Below are 16,919 nucleotides of genomic sequence, written 5' to 3' on the forward strand. Positions count from 1 at the left end.
CCACCACTAAATAAGTATTACAATCCTACATATAGATATTTAGGGTTGAAAAATAACATTCAACTTAAATAAAAGAAATTATAGGAACATATATGATAGCTATGAAAAAAATACCAGTAAGTTACAACAAAGGCACCTTCTACTTTTAGGACCATAGAAACACTAAGTCCCTATAGCAATATTTAGATTTAACAATTTACACACCCACCATGCACACCAACATATCTGTGTCTCTATATACTGAATAGAAAATGCATGCAGGAGATAAACTGATCACAACATTTTCTGAGAATTCATACGAGAGACCAAAGTGAAGCAGTTTTTATTTTCTTTATTTCTGTTGTCATCCTGTAGGATCATTTGTCATCAGTACGTCTCAAACATCGGAAGGTGTGCACACATCTACATGGTCTTTTAAATACACTTACACAGGCAAAGAGGGAGGCAAGAGTATAGGAAGCACAGAAAAACACTGGAGGGGTAACTGACACCGTGGGGGGAGGGAGGGGGGCGGCAGAAGAGTTTCACAATGGTGAGCAGAGAATATGCTAGAACAGTTTTCTTTTTTATTCTTTTTTCTTTTAATGAACTCTAACAGCTGCAAGTTGAGGGTTACTCCCACTTCATTTCTTTGTTGTTTCTTTCATTTCCTGTAAAGTTACTCGTTCAGTCTCACAAAAGGGCCGGGGTAGCTGCTCTTTCAATGGAATGTTTTCATATAAAGCTTCATACTTTCCACTTTTCAAACCAACTTTGGGCCCGTTGTCCATTCAAATACATTGTGTAACCCAGTGTCTGCAAAAGGAGAACGGTCACAGGAGCATGAGGGCCCTTTTAGGGATCTGAGGATCTGACCTTTAAGTATAGACACTAGAATGCCCCTGGCCATTTACACTCACACTGAAAAGTTTAAGATTGCTCCAAATAGATCTAATTTATTAATCATTTATTTGCCATGCCAGCATAACAGCATTGTTGCAGCCTAATAAAATCACAGAGCTAATGTAAAACAAAACAAAAAGAGCAGCCCATTGGTTTGCAGAAAAGAAAAAAAAAAGTAAAAATCTACTGGAAAGCTAGCCTTTTAGCGCTTGACTCGACACAACTGCAATGGTTATCCACATTTAAGTGCTAATAAGCCAGTGCAGCCACAGGGAACGTACAAAACTGGAACAACTTCCACTACAGTGACATATATAAAAGAAAACATAACAATTTATCCAACAATTCAGCAACAATTCAGAAATCATAAGATTAAAACCAACCAACGAACAAACAAAATTTCATGTCGTTTGACTTAAAATGTTACATTTTAGCAGACATGCTCATCAGCCATTCTTTTGCAGGTACAGTTACACGCCATGTTTCTGTAAGTTAAGTCTCTCACACAGTTGTATCTTTAAGACTAGCGTCTAGTATCTAGTAGCCATAACCTGCATTCAGTACCATATAAATTCTGTATGGACATTATGCATGAGTTCACCTTAAAGTTTATCCCCATACAAGTGGAATGTGATGCTTTTCACGCTACAAAATCGCTGTACAATCGTGAAACCGCCACTGCCTTCTTTAACAAACACATCCACTCAAACCTTAGCATTTAGCCTATCTAAAATAAAACAGAAAAGTCCATATTTGAATGAAGGAAAATGAATGAAAAACAAAGAGTGACTGGGCATGTCTCTTTTTTAGGGAGTGAATGAAGAATAATCATAGATTTCAGTTTTTAAAATCCTGCTGGAAGGGCTGGAAGGGTCGTTGACGGACGAGACAGTCAATCAACTACAACTGTAGAACCTGTGGGGTCAAGTGTGTGGGGGTCATGTTGCAGTGAAGGACCTTGGGAGAACACTGGATGGTTATGAGCGAATGAGATTGATGGGAAGAGGAGTAATGGTGTGGATTTTGGAGGTATCCGAAATGGAGGCAGACCGCTCATAAGCCCTGCTTGGCCAGGGCAGCGGTGACATCCTGGGCCAGCGTGGAGAGCTGGGGCGACTCCAGGATGTTGATGCTTCCAGAGGAGGACAGGCGAGGGGAAGTGCCTCCTGTCTCGACCCCAGGGGAGTGGGTGACTATGATTTCTGCGCCGTGATCCACCCGAGCTTTGGCTGTTTCACGGAAGGTCAGCTTGTGGCTCTCGATCTGGCAGGTGCGGAGAAAGAGTTTAGGTCAGGGGTGTTTTTCTCTCAGAGACTTTGTGTGTATTTGTGTGCTTCTTTTTTACCATAATATTCCCCCCTCCAGGAGTGTGGCTGGTGTTGCCCAGGGAGCCGACCTTGGCATGGGCCTTCTCTTTAAAGTCCAGCTTCACATTCTCAATACGCACATTACCTCCCCCTGGGAACAGAGCAGCAAGAAGGAGAAGAAAAGCATTAAACCCACGGGGGATCACTCTCCTGCAGGCCAGCGCTTCTCCGGAGGAGCAACACTCCGGGCAAAGAATCTCAGTCTGCACACTGCAGTGCACGGGAAGGACACTGTGCTTAAAAGCAACACAAGTACCAGAGAGCAGCTCCATCTATCTACCATCTTGACTGTACATACAGTATCATAAAGGGCTGGGCTGGTTGGAATCGTCAACATGATATTTATAAGGATATTTTCCTATTTCGACATATGTGATGTATGCACAATCACATATTCTACAGACCAAACGCTTCATATATGCAAAACAAAAACTTGAATAACTAATTTTGTCAGTTTTAATTACAGCTTGCTTGGAATAATTTTTTTGGACAGCAGAAATGTTCAACAATAACACGATAAGATCATATCACTACAATATGGTTCAGCTATAAACCAATAAATATTACTGAAACTACTGTATAACCTCTTATCTATTTTTATGCTTTCGTTTAAGTGTAATATAAGCTGAAATAAACTAAATGATCTTCTAAGTTTGTTATTTATTCAGTCTCTTATTGTGTTTATATTCACATATTAAGTTTCGAACTTCAGTTGTCATATGTTGCACTATAAGGCAAGATAAAGACAAGCTTGTTATATGAAATGCTATATCAAATATAGGTTACACACAAGAGTCAGCTAAAAGCAGACTTTGTCATTTGTTTTGAATTATTTAATTCCATAAAAACCCTTCAACGTGGTATATGAATACACAGAACAGAAAACGAAAATCTGCTCAATCTGCTGAGAATCTTTGGACAAGTAAAGGATAAACACATAACTTTTGTTTTCTTTAAGAAAAGTATAAGAAAACTGCAGCTCTGGCTGCAAAGTACCTGGTCTGTGGCGGATGTTGGACATGGAGCCACATTTGGCGGTGACGTGGCTCACGTCGATCTTCTTGGTCTGGATTTGGACCTGTGGGCAGCAGCAGAAAGCACATATTAACATAATGTTTACCAGAAAAAGTGTTAAAAAAGACGATATGCCTTACAAACATGTTGGAGAGATGGAATCTACAAAAAGACATGAAATGCAGTGAAGAGACAGCTGATATGTTTTGTGGTGAAAAAGAGAGTTTGGAGAAGTTATAAATCAGCGAGATGAGATGACAGCATGAATCTGTGGATTAAGTCAATCAACGTTTGTCCGCACAAGAGACACAGAGATGCTGATGTCAGTTCCCTGGAGAGAGGTTAACATGAAAGCAAGCAGTAACAGCACAGACATCAAACAAACACAGAACGCAGGCACTACGTGACACTACAGGGAGCAGGTGCTTCAATTAAACTTTATTGTCCATGGGTGATATGAATTAGAGCAAGTACAAACACTGTTAAAAACACACAGTGTTGACTCTGCATGCTGTTAAGGGGTGTTTGCATTGAGATTGTATACGCTATGCAGAGATACTGTAGGTTGGGCCGAAGGCAAATATTAAATATGACATTTTTGGTGCCAATTCTGGCAGAAAAATTAAGTTCAAGAAGATACACAAGAAACACTCCACAAACATGTTCATGCCTGAATGAATAGGTTTGTTAAGATGAGAGAACTTGGAGAAAGGTTTGTGAATGTGTATGTGTGTATGGTTCTCTGCGGAGTCACTCACGTTTCCCCCGCCTGCTGCGTGCTGGATTTTGTCCAGGGAGCCACATTTAGCCTGAACGTGGCTAAAGTCCAGTTTAACACTTGGAATCATGACCTGGGAATGAAAGGGTGACTTTTTTTATACAAACAAACAGCAAACACTAAGGGCTTCTCAAACCGGATGGGGGTTGGGGGGGGGGGGGAGCTTAAAAATGGCCCACCTCCGCCCAGCCTTTCCTGCACAAAATAATCCCATAAAAGTGTCCCAATTTTAAATCCACGACCTATCAATCTGTCGACACTCACTTTAGCACTGGGGCATTTGAATTGTAGCTGATCTAGATCACAGAAAACAAACTGAAGCCTGTTATTGATGGAGTTGAGTTTTTATGCAGGAGAGCAGAAGCTGCACTTCTAGTGCTGTAATCCATCCAGTCTTGAACTTGTCCCTGTTTTGAATAGAGTTGTTACAGGAGCCTGGAGCATATCTGAAAGAGTTTAATTCCTAAGTGCAACATCCACTCACTATTTGTACAAGTACTTAAGACAAAAAATACATGGACTCAACCAAACTCAAAACAATCCAATCACTTGTAAGAGGGAAGTTGAGAACTTTACTTCTTGGTTGAAAAAGTAGTAACATGGATGTATTGCACTTTGGAAATAAACCTCTCTTTGGCTTGACAGAAACAAGCCAATGATAGACAAACAGATGGGTAGACAGATGAACACATAAAAGTAGCATGAGAGAGCTACAACAGCCACAGCTGAAAAGACAAAGAAAAGAGAAAGAGAAAGAGAGGGAGAAAAAGAAAAGAGAAAGGCGTACATACATTGCCTCCTTTGGGCGAGTGCTTCAGATTATCCATGGAGCCGCACTTTGACTGAACATGACTGAAGTCCAGCTTCTCGTTCAAAATTTCAACCTAAAACAAAATCGAATTACAAAAAAATAAAACACTATATGTGCCTCATTTAGATAAGTGTGCGATTAATGATCCAGGTGTCCTTACATGCATTTACATTGACAAAGCTTTTCTTTGTGAATGCACAGAGCTCTGAGAATAGAAGTGATTTTGGGTGGGATTTTACTGCTTTTCCCTGACACTTTTTGCCATGTCCAGTTCCCCTTTAATGTAGTCTCTGTCACTGCACATTTCCCTGCTGGGCACAAGGAGAGAGTGTACGCACCCAAAACCAACCAGTAAGAGTCGCTAGAGCAGCAACAAAGACATGACCCTCACTGGCTTCCCACCCACCAATACTGCCAGCTTTGTTTGTTAAAATAAACGACTAAGTCGCTGGTAGCGATGGCAGAAAGTGAACCTGTGGGCTAGTCTGTTGGGAAAAAACCTTTTAAAATTTAAATCTTGGTTCTACAAATATTTCTCAGAGCTGCTCTGGCAGAAATAATCTCATTGGCCAAGTTAAACTCTAGAGCCAAAAAACACTTTTTCTGGTTGAATACATTTTAGACTGATGGAAGAGGTAACAGAGGTGGTCTTTAATACTATGAAGCCTAAATCTACAAATTCAAAACAAACAAACAAACAGTAAAGCAATCAAATAAATAAACAGAGATAAAGATATATACTGTATATAACTATATATAACCTAGCTGATGCTCGATTGTGGTTTAATACAACCTATGAGAGTATTTCTGCTGAGTGCACAAGTTTGTGTTGTTTTGTAAAATAAAAAACAATCAAAAAAAGCCTACTCCATTGTTCACAGAGCCAAAGTGAACAGAGAGAGAGAGAGAGGGTGAAAAGAAAAGAGAAAGAGGTTCAGGGAAAACGCACAAGAGCCCTGACAGGAAGCCTGCGTCTCCGCTCTACACTGATCTGACCTGGATTCTCTTGACAGCTGTTCGTCTTACTGGCACACACTGTTTTTACTATGCATTTCAGTGCTTTGTTTCTTATTTATATATATATATATATATATATATATATATATATATATATATATATATATATATATATATATATATATATATATAATCTCAATGCGATGGGCACTTTTCACCTTTTTTCTGCTATTTTATGGAAAAAAAATATCAATTCATAGTGAAAATATTCCAGATTAATTAATCATAAGATTAATCATTATCGTTAGTGGCAGCCCCATATTATACATTATACAACTGCTTTATTTAAAAGTCTGTGTTAAAGCGGAGAATAAATCACCCAAAATGTGACACTTAATGGTGTAACAACAAACTGAGGCATTTTCATACTCAAACATCATGTTTGTGCACATGCAATTTTTTCTATGTGAATACAGTATACACAGGATATAGGTCTTTCATGTAAAAATAAAATGACATTGAGACATTATATATTTATAAATATGCCTAAATGTTTTCAAATGTAATTTTAACATATAAAATCTATTTTCTTCTACTTACTGAAACAAACTCTTTAATCTGACATTAGAGGTTCTCACAGTGTGATACAGAGCTCCAGTACATCACAGACTGTGCTCCACAAAGCCTGCTGTGCTGCTCCTCCAAGCCGTGCGTCACCCAGCTTCATTAAAAATTTCTGCCCCTATGTCACATTTCTCCCCAAAGAGGAAAGAAAAGCTGGCAAAATGACAATGAATCACCACCTCCTCCATACATCACTGGGGTTAATGAAAAGTCTCACCTCTGTAATACTCCTGGAACATTAAGACTGTCTGTTGCCTTGGTTATGTGATTAAAAATATATCTATTAGTCGAGCACACATCTGTTACACCCCACAAGCTTGGCCACCTTGCAACTCTATTCAAAATTTTTATCACGCAATTATTTTCAGGCAGAGCGCTAAATCTGGCTCTTTTTGGGGATCAAGCGACTGTTTTACTTGAAACCTAAAAAGTGTATAGGAAAAAGTGATGTCAAGTGATATATTTTCATTTCGTGTCCTTGATACAACTTTTCAATAAGTAATTCCGCCAGCTTGCAATTATTAATACTCAGAGCCGGAGGGAAAATCCTGCACAGCGATGACGAAAGCAGATCCCCAGGGCAAATGATTCTGCAGGTTGAATGCTTCTTGAAGGCAGCGAGAGGATTCTTAAGAGAATAGCTGTTTTAAATCTGCTCCTAAGACTAACACATGATTTTGTTTAGTACAGCTGAAGCTGGTTTGCGTCCTTCTTCAATAGGGAGAAATTTGAGAAAGGTAAGGAGAAGGAAGACAAAGGGAAAGTCAGGGGAAGAGGCTGGAGGCAGCTGATGATGGTTCATCCAGACTGACGGAGATGACAACAGACAGGGAGAGGACAGTCTGAGGAAGTGACGGCAAGGGTTTAGAGGCAGGCCAGACAGCGAGTGATAGCGAAGATGTGAGGAGAGATATTTGAGCATTTTACGACATTTCTACAACTCCGAGAGAGACAGAAAGACAAGAAAAGAGAAGAGAAAACCACTGTTTAAACTCACATTTTCAGTCTCTTTTTATAGAAGCTGTTACAAATGTTCCTATATTCTGACAATAGACACTTTGCAGTGGAATCACAAATCACTATAGAAACAATACCCAGCAACAACAACTCATGTTCAAAGCCAGAAGATAATGTAATTTCTAAAATGCTTTAAGTTAAAGTAAATAATCCCTTTTGCTTTGTTTTTAATGTTCCCCTTTCTTGCATTTCTTTTTATGTGTATTTTTTGTAATCTTTTAAAACAGCACAATGTATTGCATCTTGTGTATCAATAGTAGTGTATGGATATTCATGTTGTAGAGCTACAATAAACTAAGATGTAAACAGTAATGAAAAACAAAATTATATATATTAACTCCCTTTTATCAAAGAGAAATAATTTGAGGAAATTATATTATTAGAAGTTAAATGTAATACAAGTCTAATAATAATTAGTCTTGCTTGATTTGCAGTAAATAGTGAGAGATGATATAGAAAACAACTTTTTCAGACAAATTAAATGTTTTGTATTTTAAGGTGTAGAATATAACTTTGTCCTTTACTGCCTCCATGTGGCAGAATTAGGTAAATGCACGACATTTTGAAAGACTTCATTACCCAGAAATCATGAAATATGATGTCAGTTTACATACATATCTATGTAAATCTACGTCTTTCTCCCTGCTGTTTATAGACTATGTTGTCCATTGCAAGAATTCTTTCTGACATCCCGAGTGTGATTCCATACTTAAATCACACTGTCATGTTTCAGCACGCCCTGTTACCTGTCCGCCTTTTGGCTGGTGCTTCAGATTGGAGGTGGACCCGATCTTGGACTTTACATTCTTCAGGTCAGGCAGGGGCTGATTGAGAACCTTCAGCTGCCGTTGGGCGGAGGAAGGAGACTTGGGTGGGGTCCGGATCACCGCCACCTTCTTCTCCTGGAGGACGCTGAAGGACTTGGGCGTGTGGCTGCCGGGGGTGCGCGAGCCAGGGGTGCGGCAGGAGTAGCTGGGGGGTGTGCCGGGCGTGACGGCGGAGGAGCCGGGGGTGGAGGCACCGCTACGGACTGATCGGGAACGTGCCGAGTCTGTACCTTGAGAGAAGACGAGATATCGCTGGATTACAATGATGAGGAGAAGAAAGAAAGCCCCTCCTGGAGAGACACACTTTGGACAAAGAGAAACAGGAGGAAGAAAGATGGGAAAAGAGAGAATGACAAGAATAGAGACAAAAACCTTAGCGGAACAGATGGATTGGAGTGTATGATCCTTCATCTGGTTCAGATGATGATGATGATGATGATAAGAAAACATAACACTCATGGAGCTGTCAATGCTACCCTGTTGGCGCCAAATTTGCTCAGTTTCCACAAAACAAACAACCCAGGTCAAACAAGAATGTTTGACAAGGAGCGTGAAAGCACACACAGGCAGCTGAATTCATTTAACGCTGGCGGCTTGTTGCTGGGATACTGGTGCAGGACCAATAGGAGTTTAACCGACCTGTCCTGAATAAGAATAAGAAGTAGCAAGCTGTTGTTATGGATCCCACCTGTTCCTCTGATAAGGCAACTGCAGGTTTGACAAAGTCAAATTTAACACATTTTTTAAATATTCTAATGAAATCTGTACTGAATTAGGACAAATTTGGGAGCCAAACTAAATAAACCACCTTCTTTCTGAAAATATAGTCCTTTAACTGTAAATGTGCATAAAATATATAAACAGAAAACAGAAGACTACTTGAAACCTGCAGACACCCTTCAGAATAATGTGTGACCAAGATGAATGAATGAATGCTTTGTCAATGGATGATGCTCACTTTTATACAGAATGTAAATCCTTATCTTGGAGTTTTTAAAAAACAAGTTAAAATGTTAAAGTTAAAGAATAAAAACACTTTAACTAAATGTCAAATGTTGAAGAGGAGGGTGTGATGGGTCTAGGAGCTGCTAGGTGGTCTACCTGCCATACCAGGGGCTCTTCCAGACCTGCTGTCCGCTCTGGATTGGATCGCTTTGAGAGGGGAGAGGCAAAAGGACAAGGAGGAAAATGAAATGGGGTGGCAGAAAGGAGCAGGGCAGGAGGTGTAAGGTGGTCAAATTTAATACAATTATTAAAAAGAAAGTGATTGAGGAGAGTCATTAATGTAAGTGCAAGACAGTAAAGAAGCGATCTGCTGTGTAATTTGGGAGGCAAACAAGCTGGAAGGTTCTGTATATGTGGATTCTTACAGGTTGGCCTGGAGGGGGTGCTGTCTTCTTGTTCAGCAGCAGGGATGTGGCGTGTCAGAGATTTGGCAGGCCTGGGCAGGGACGACCTCTTCTCTGGGCTGCGGTATGCTCTCTCCTGAATGAACACAAAACTGAAGAGTCAATACCCGGGCTCAATAACATGTAGCGTGCATGGGCATTGGTTACAGCTACCTATCAGTCCCTGTTGTCCTTTCATTTTACCTTCTCTGCCCATTTGTTTGGCAGAGGGGACGGGCGGGCACATGCAGAGGAGGGGCGAGCCTCACTGAGCTCCGCCTCCACCAGAGGGCTCTGTTTAAGGCTACAGGCAGAGCCGGGCCGGGGGGGCTGATGGTTCGATCCCCGGCGCTGAACTGCCATCTTTAACAGAACTGCCCTTGTGGGGCTCTGGACCGAAGCAGCGACAAGGATGCAGGATGTAAGGATGATGTGCGGGCAGGTAGGCAGAGGCGACAAACAGATGGAGAAATGAGGAAGTGAGATGGGATAGTTGATATTTCACAGTATCTTCATCTATTTTTAGCAAAGTTCTCAGCTGAACTTCAGTTGTATAAAGTTTAATTCCAAACTGAGATGTAAAAAAAACAGACAGCTTACAGTACAAAATAAAGAAGTTAATGCAATTTATAAATCAAGATTCTGACTGATCAACATACATAAGTGATGATTTGATTTTCTTTAAAGAAAAACCTTGGAGATGGAGATGTTTATACAAAATATTTGTGAGAGCCCCTTTGCCCCTGTACTGCACATTATAAGTGTTGCTGGTAAAATAGTAAAATGTGCACATGACTGTCTGCCTACTCTTATTTGATTTCTATACTCACAGATTTTCTCTGTCGAGACTGGTCAGAGGCAGGCATGCAAGACAAAATGAATATGCACGCAGAGAGAAATAAAAAGACACATTCAGTCATGCAGAAATGGAAAAAAGGAAGAAAATATCGAGTCTGTCATGCATACGAGCCCCATGATGCAATACACAGTTATGTTGTGAAACATACTGAGACAAACCTGTTTGCAACAATGTAGTACTTCTTAAAATGATTTCAGTGAACTTGACAAAATTTAATTTAAGTTTTTACAAATGTGATTGTGTGTAATTTGAGAGATAATGAATAAAGAACCATTTCCCATGAAATGGAATTAATGTTTGTATTAGAACAACAATTACTGTATTGAATAAACTGAAGTGTACTGCAAGGATTCAGTTCTATACCTTGCCATCACCTTATGTCTTTTATTTTCTTCCTCTATATGCTTTAATATGATATATTTACTGATGCACATTCATTTTTACATACATCCCAAAAACCTAAATTCAGATGTGATCAAAAACAACACAAAACGTGTGAAATAGTAATGAATTTCAAAAAATTAAGATGTTCGTGCTAATGATAATCACAGCCATTGCGAGTGTGTACACACGTGATTGTGTGTGTGTGTGTGTCATAGTACTTACAGTGGTCCTCTCCCTTGACTGGTGGGCCACACTGAGGGGCTGATGGCTTTCCACACCTGTAAATAAAGAGTCCTGTTGTAATGATCAGTGTAAACCAGCAAGGGAAGACATTTGAGTGTGAATTTTCACACACATACACATCCATAAATACTTTTACTCTGAGTAGTATGTACTCTGAATAGACAGTCCAAACTTAAACGTCTGACACCATTATTGGGAGCAAATACTGTTTGCTGCATTTGTGTTCTAACAGCAGACACATCCAGATGACAGAGATCAGTGAAACACCCTCTACACATGTGAAGCATCACATCACAGCATTTTAGTCACTGTAACTGTACATATATACACCTTTCACACCAGCTGACCAAAAAAACAACCTTCAACATGCAGCCATTTCCAGCAAACATATACAAGTGACATTTAGTGATCAGAAAAAGAATGAAACCAGAGTAGCTATGTTCATACATTAAATACCAATCACAATTTATAATGGCATCAGTGAGCAGAAATAAACATGAATATGAAGCAAAGAAGGAGTAAATATTCCATTTCTGACAAGAATAAAATGAGAACAAAAATAAATAAAAGACAAAGCAGTTGAGCGCATAAAAAAAAGACCAAACATGATGTTTTAAATATGGGTCAGCAGCACATGATGTTTGCCAGCTACATTGCACCTTCTTGATTCCTCCAAGAGCCATCAATAGAGAGAGAGCAGTCATCAAAATATTCAATACCTGTTTGTAGCAACAAGCTGTAGTTCAAACCCTGAATTGCTTCAGCTTTGATTGCTAAATAAAAGGTTTCAGCATTTGTCAGGTATTGTGGAAATTAGTTTAGTTAGCAATATTTATTTTCTCAAGCTGTCTGTTATTTTTATGTATATGTTCAGTTCATATGAAGCCAGAAAAGATAATACAGGGGAGATTGCAGAGTGTACATTAAAATTTGGTTGCGCTCTCTCTATCCACAGCACTGATTCCTGGTGAAAAGTGTTCACCTGTGGCCTTGCGTCTAGCAGAGCCGTGAAGCAGAGCAGGCCTAGGATGTCTGGCCGCCGCTTTGGCTCCACTCTTTCGAGATGGAGAACGACTTTGGAGGGCTGACACCTTATTCTGGTCAGCCCTCCTCATGCCTACTAGCAAAAAGGAGAGACAGGATTATACCAACATGCAAACCTGGGTTAAATGTAATGCAGAGAGGCAAATCTGTGCTTAACAGCAAGTTACTTAAGTGACATTGCTATTGAGTATAAAAAATGTAAATGCAATTGTACATTGATAAAAATGAAGTACATAACAGTTTGTTTTTAGCTAAACAATACTTCTTGAATACAGAATTGGAACCTTTTTTCTTCTTCATCTCCTCTCTTGGTGGATGGTGGCTGGGTACTTTGCGGAACACTTTACTCTCAGTGGTGCCAGGGCGGCCCCTTCCTCTGCCAGGGGCCCGTTTAGCGGGTCTGTCCACCACAGGTGTTCTGGTAGGACTCTGGGTTTGAGGAAGAGCTTCGATTTGCTCAGTCATGATACTTTTGTCATCATCTGCAGTGGAGAGGGATTAAAAGAGGACTAATTCTCCACATTCCTAGCTAGCTGGCAGCTAGCTTAGTACAAAAGACATTAAGATTTACTAGCAACAAGCTTCATGTTTTTAGCTAGTTTTTGGTATGCAAAATATATGTTAGATATACATTAAATGTCTTAAACATTTATTTTATAAGTTATTAATTTATCAATTTTACAAGCTCTGGGTACCTTGTGAGTCAATCCAGCCACTGTCTGTATCTAGGATGGAGACGTCCATGGTGGTTTCATCATTGGCTGCCTGACTGGTGTGGTAGAGAACATCAGAGGTCTCTTCCACCTCCTGACCAATCTCGATGTCTTTCTCCTCCACCTCCTCACCCATCCTCTCTTCCCCCTCATCTTCTTCTTCCATCGTTTTCTTTTCTTTCTCGTCACCTACCTCATCAGAACCAACTTCCTCCACTTTCTGCTCTCCTGTTTGGTCTTTCTTTACTGCCTCGCCCTCCTCTTTTTTCCATTCATCCCTATTTATTTGTGTGTCTTCTGTTACTTTATCCTCTCCCATCCCCTCATCTCTGCCACTTTCAACCGGTTGATCTTGCTCAGAGCATGGAGACAAGTGCGAACTGTCTGTCGCAGGCTCCCCATCATCACTGTTTTGGGCACTATGACTCCATTCTTCTGCTCCAGACTTGGGATCTTCTTCCACCATCTGATCGCCTACCATCAATCTCACCACCTCTTTCTTTTGCTCTTCCTTCCCAACTTCTTTGATTAGACTCTCCTCTGCTTGATCTGTCTTGGGGAGCACAGATACTTCAGGTTCCTCCATCATCTCTTGAGGCTCTTCAGCAATCTCAATCTCATCATCTTCATCTGCTTCTTCCTCTACTTGTGCTTGAGGTATAATGATGACTGGGGAGGATATTTTTGGTTTTGGTGAGCCTTTATCCTCCTGAGTCACCTCCTGTAACTGGATTTGGGCATCTTTCTCATGTAAGAACTTTTCAGTTCTTAAATCCTGAACAGCTTTTGAGGTCTCTTGCTTTTCTATTCTTTCTAATCTTGTAGGTCTCCCATGCTCACATTGAATCTTCTTGTCATCTTTTTCTGTGCTCTCTCCTAAAGACTGAGATGATGCTGAAGGTATGTCCGTGTTTGCCATTTCTTGCTCATCACCTCTTTCTCGTAATTCCTCCTGCTCAGATTTCTGCATTTCTTCATCCAACTCTGTCTGTTTATTATCAATCCTCTCAGACTCTGGATCCTTCTCTGCTTTGACCTCTGGTAAGACATCTTTCTTTGCCTTCTTTCCAGTGACTTGGGCTTCTGAGGGTGTATCATCTGGGGACTTAGGGGTGGTGGGAGTTAGGGGAGCCTTGCATCCAGTTTCCGTAAGAGTGAAAGTAAAGGAATTATCTGGTGGGATGGGAGAAGCCTCTCTGGAGGGGTCTTTTTCAACATCTACCTCAGGGATTGCTTGGATCTTTATGTCACCAGGCAGGCCACTCTCCAAACGAAACTCAGTCAGTCTGTCTTTTGAAGGAGGTATTGGGATTCTTAGGCGATCAGGTTTTACTCCACTTGTCACAGCCTTTTCAAGAATCAGGGTAGTCTTGACTTGTGTATCTTTCTTTTCAAACACTGTCTTTTGAGAGATCTCAGGGATAATTCCTTTATGATCTTGTTGTTGCATTCCTTTTTGAACACCTTCAACATTCGTGGTCCCAAGCTCCTCCTCAACTTCACTCTCCATAGAAGGGAAACGCTGGTGTGGAGAGTCCCCAGGACTGGGTACATCAGCAGGAGAAGGCATGGGCCCTGAGTACTCACTGAAGACACAGTAGCCCAGTTCCTCCAGCTGGCTTTCCCCTCCCACCAGTCTTGAGGTCTGATCTCCCAAGGCGAGCTTGGCCAAAGAACTCCCCACCAGAGCTGATACATTGGTGGGCACAGACTTTCGTCTCATGTGATCAAGCTCCCGCCTCTCTATTGATGGCCGAGGCAGCGCTCCAGCCAGGTCCAACATCTCAGAGAGGCTGCCAGAATGTTCAAAACATTTGTGCTTATTAGAAGGTAAAGGTGTTTCTACCTTGGTGAGGATATCCTCAGATGATTCACTGGTAGTTGGGGTAATGGAAACAGCTGGAAGAAACTGGTGTTGGCTCTCCACAGATGGTGTTGAAGGGTACACCTCAGATTCATCAAAGCTTCCACTGATTGGATGCAAGTTTTCTGAGAAGGCCCTTGACTTCTCTTCCTTCACTGTCTGTCCTGCCGAAGACCCAACAGTAATGTTCAGGGAGAGGCTTCTTTGTTCTAAAGACATCTTACCAGTGGATGTTCTGGCTTTTCTCTCTTGTTGTTCCTCAAGCTTCTGCATAATGCTTTCAGTTTCCCCACTTAACTTTGTCTCTGCTGCTGTGCTGAGTTCGTAATAGCTCTGGGTTTGTGATGACTCCTCTTCGTGGCTTTTTGAGGATGTCTCAAAGTAGGTGTTTGCTCTTGACTCGTGTTCTGCAAAAATATCTGAAGTGGCTTTCAACTCTGTACCAGGTTCTGGACTTGATTTGACTGTTTCTTGCCTTTGGTCCACTTTTTGAATGTCAGTCACAGGCGCCTCATGCAATCTAATGTCACTGCCACTATCTTGGCCGTCCTTATTTATCCCCTCAACCGTCCCTGGTTTTTCCTTGTTTTCATTCATAGGAGCTCCTGATTTGCTTGGTAAGATAATTCCGTCTTTGTCTTCCTCCTTAAGATTTGATAATTCCTCTGTCAGTAAAGGCTGTTTTGCTTCTTTTGCTTTGGACTCTACAAGCAGGTGGCTTTCAGCTGCCTCTTCTACTACATCCTTTCTGTCTTGGTTACCCTGCTCAATTGAGGAGGTGTCAGAGAGCTCTTTCTCTTTCATAGAGGGAGGAGGTTGTTCAATCAAGGCGAGATCTGCACCTTCAGGTGTTTCTCTTTCAACTACCGACTGCTTCTGAGGTAACGATGCCACTTGAGGTTCATCTTCTTTCATAGCTGACTCACACGATGTCTTACTGATACATTCTTCTGGCTGGGCTGTGTGTTTGAAGGATACTGTACAACTTTGTGCTGAGTCATATTAGCTAAAAGCTTTGCTTGAAGCATCAACAAAAGCTAGCCAACACAGTCAAGCCGAAGCCTTCTGCACATAGATACAGTAGCTCTCCATCAAGCAAAACACACAGCATAGTGTATTTTGCAGCAGGCCACAGCACGGGGAGGGGTGGGGGAGGGGGTCACAGCACCTAAATTAGCATGCAGAACTGAAATGAAGGAATGAGTTGCATGATGTTAGATGACAAGACATAAATGTACACAAATATATTGAATTCCTATTGCAATACACAAGGATTGACAAAAAAAGGTCAACCTAATGATAAAGAAAGATTTGATGTAATTAACTGTTAATGGTGTCATTACAGGTTCTACTGCAAGTACAGGAATACTATGGATGTGAATGAATCATTATATTGCTTGGATAAAAATGTTTAAGTTTTAGAGGTATATTCTTGATAAAATTAACCTTATAAATAAGGATGATGATGCATGTCCAATGAGTGGTGGATTATAGTAATGGCCAAAGTGTGTTCTTAGTAACAATAGGAAAACACAAGTATCCTTTGCCTTGACATGAAATGAAAACAACATTGAAACTCAAAGCAAGTGATATACAACAGACTTAAAATACATTCAGAACTGATTCATGAAGAACCCATACAGGTGGGTGTTCTCAGAAACGCCTTCTTGCATACAATATTCCAGCAAAACCCACATAAAAATATACAGACAACTAATTCTAGCAACACTTAAGTCTACAATGCTTGACAGTTTAGACAGTGATATTTGCATTTGCAATGTAGCTGGCAATACAAAAGTGCAGAAATGATCAACTACAATATGGTTGATCAGGTGTTCTAATGTCACTCCAATGAAAAGCAAATGGTTATGTTTTGCATGAAAAAGCACAAAATCTAAATGCTACGTCACATCATTTTGCACATGGCCACTCCAGGTACTGAAGCAGAAGCTTAAGGATTTACAAACAACAAAGCTGCAGGAAGTTTGGCAGCAAAGCCTGAGTTGCATCACAGTTTATAAAATCAGCAGAAAGTCGTACCTATTAGCAGAGCACAAGAGGATCATACAAAATAGGTAATGGATAGACATTCACACGCTTTCACCAAGAATGAATGTACAGTTGCTCACACATACAGTACACTCACA

The 16,919-nt window shown here is 40.7% G+C and overlaps 1 protein-coding gene across 9 annotated transcripts in view; it reads right to left on the reverse strand.

Moving 5' to 3' along the window:
* Positions 1 to 316: 316 nt before the first annotated feature.
* LOC122871846 (microtubule-associated protein 2-like) overlaps positions 317 to 16,919 on the reverse strand; it is a 64,494-nt gene continuing 47,891 nt past the window's right edge. For 2 of the 9 annotated variants that reach the window (XM_044187296.1, XM_044187297.1), the window contains exons 6-19: positions 12,891 to 15,731; positions 12,480 to 12,677; positions 12,134 to 12,271; positions 11,131 to 11,186; positions 10,496 to 10,513; positions 9,870 to 10,055; positions 9,648 to 9,762; positions 9,379 to 9,429; positions 8,197 to 8,507; positions 4,833 to 4,925; positions 4,022 to 4,114; positions 3,246 to 3,327; positions 2,228 to 2,340; positions 317 to 2,145 (exon numbers count right to left, since the gene is read on the reverse strand). In XM_044187296.1, the coding sequence (XP_044043231.1) occupies positions 1,936 to 2,145; positions 2,228 to 2,340; positions 3,246 to 3,327; positions 4,022 to 4,114; positions 4,833 to 4,925; positions 8,197 to 8,507; positions 9,379 to 9,429; positions 9,648 to 9,762; positions 9,870 to 10,055; positions 10,496 to 10,513; positions 11,131 to 11,186; positions 12,134 to 12,271; positions 12,480 to 12,677; positions 12,891 to 15,731 (4,505 nt within the window). In that variant the 3' untranslated portion in view covers positions 317 to 1,935. The remainder of the gene's footprint in view (positions 2,146 to 2,227; positions 2,341 to 3,245; positions 3,328 to 4,021; positions 4,115 to 4,832; positions 4,926 to 8,196; positions 8,508 to 9,378; positions 9,430 to 9,647; positions 9,763 to 9,869; positions 10,056 to 10,495; positions 10,514 to 11,130; positions 11,187 to 12,133; positions 12,272 to 12,479; positions 12,678 to 12,890; positions 15,732 to 16,919) is intronic. The other 7 variants (XM_044187298.1, XM_044187300.1, XM_044187301.1 and 4 more) reach the window with 7 other exon arrangements.

Source organism: Siniperca chuatsi, linkage group LG24 (assembly GCF_020085105.1).
Source record: "Siniperca chuatsi isolate FFG_IHB_CAS linkage group LG24, ASM2008510v1, whole genome shotgun sequence".
NCBI classification, from domain to species: Eukaryota; Metazoa; Chordata; class Actinopteri; order Centrarchiformes; family Sinipercidae; genus Siniperca; species Siniperca chuatsi.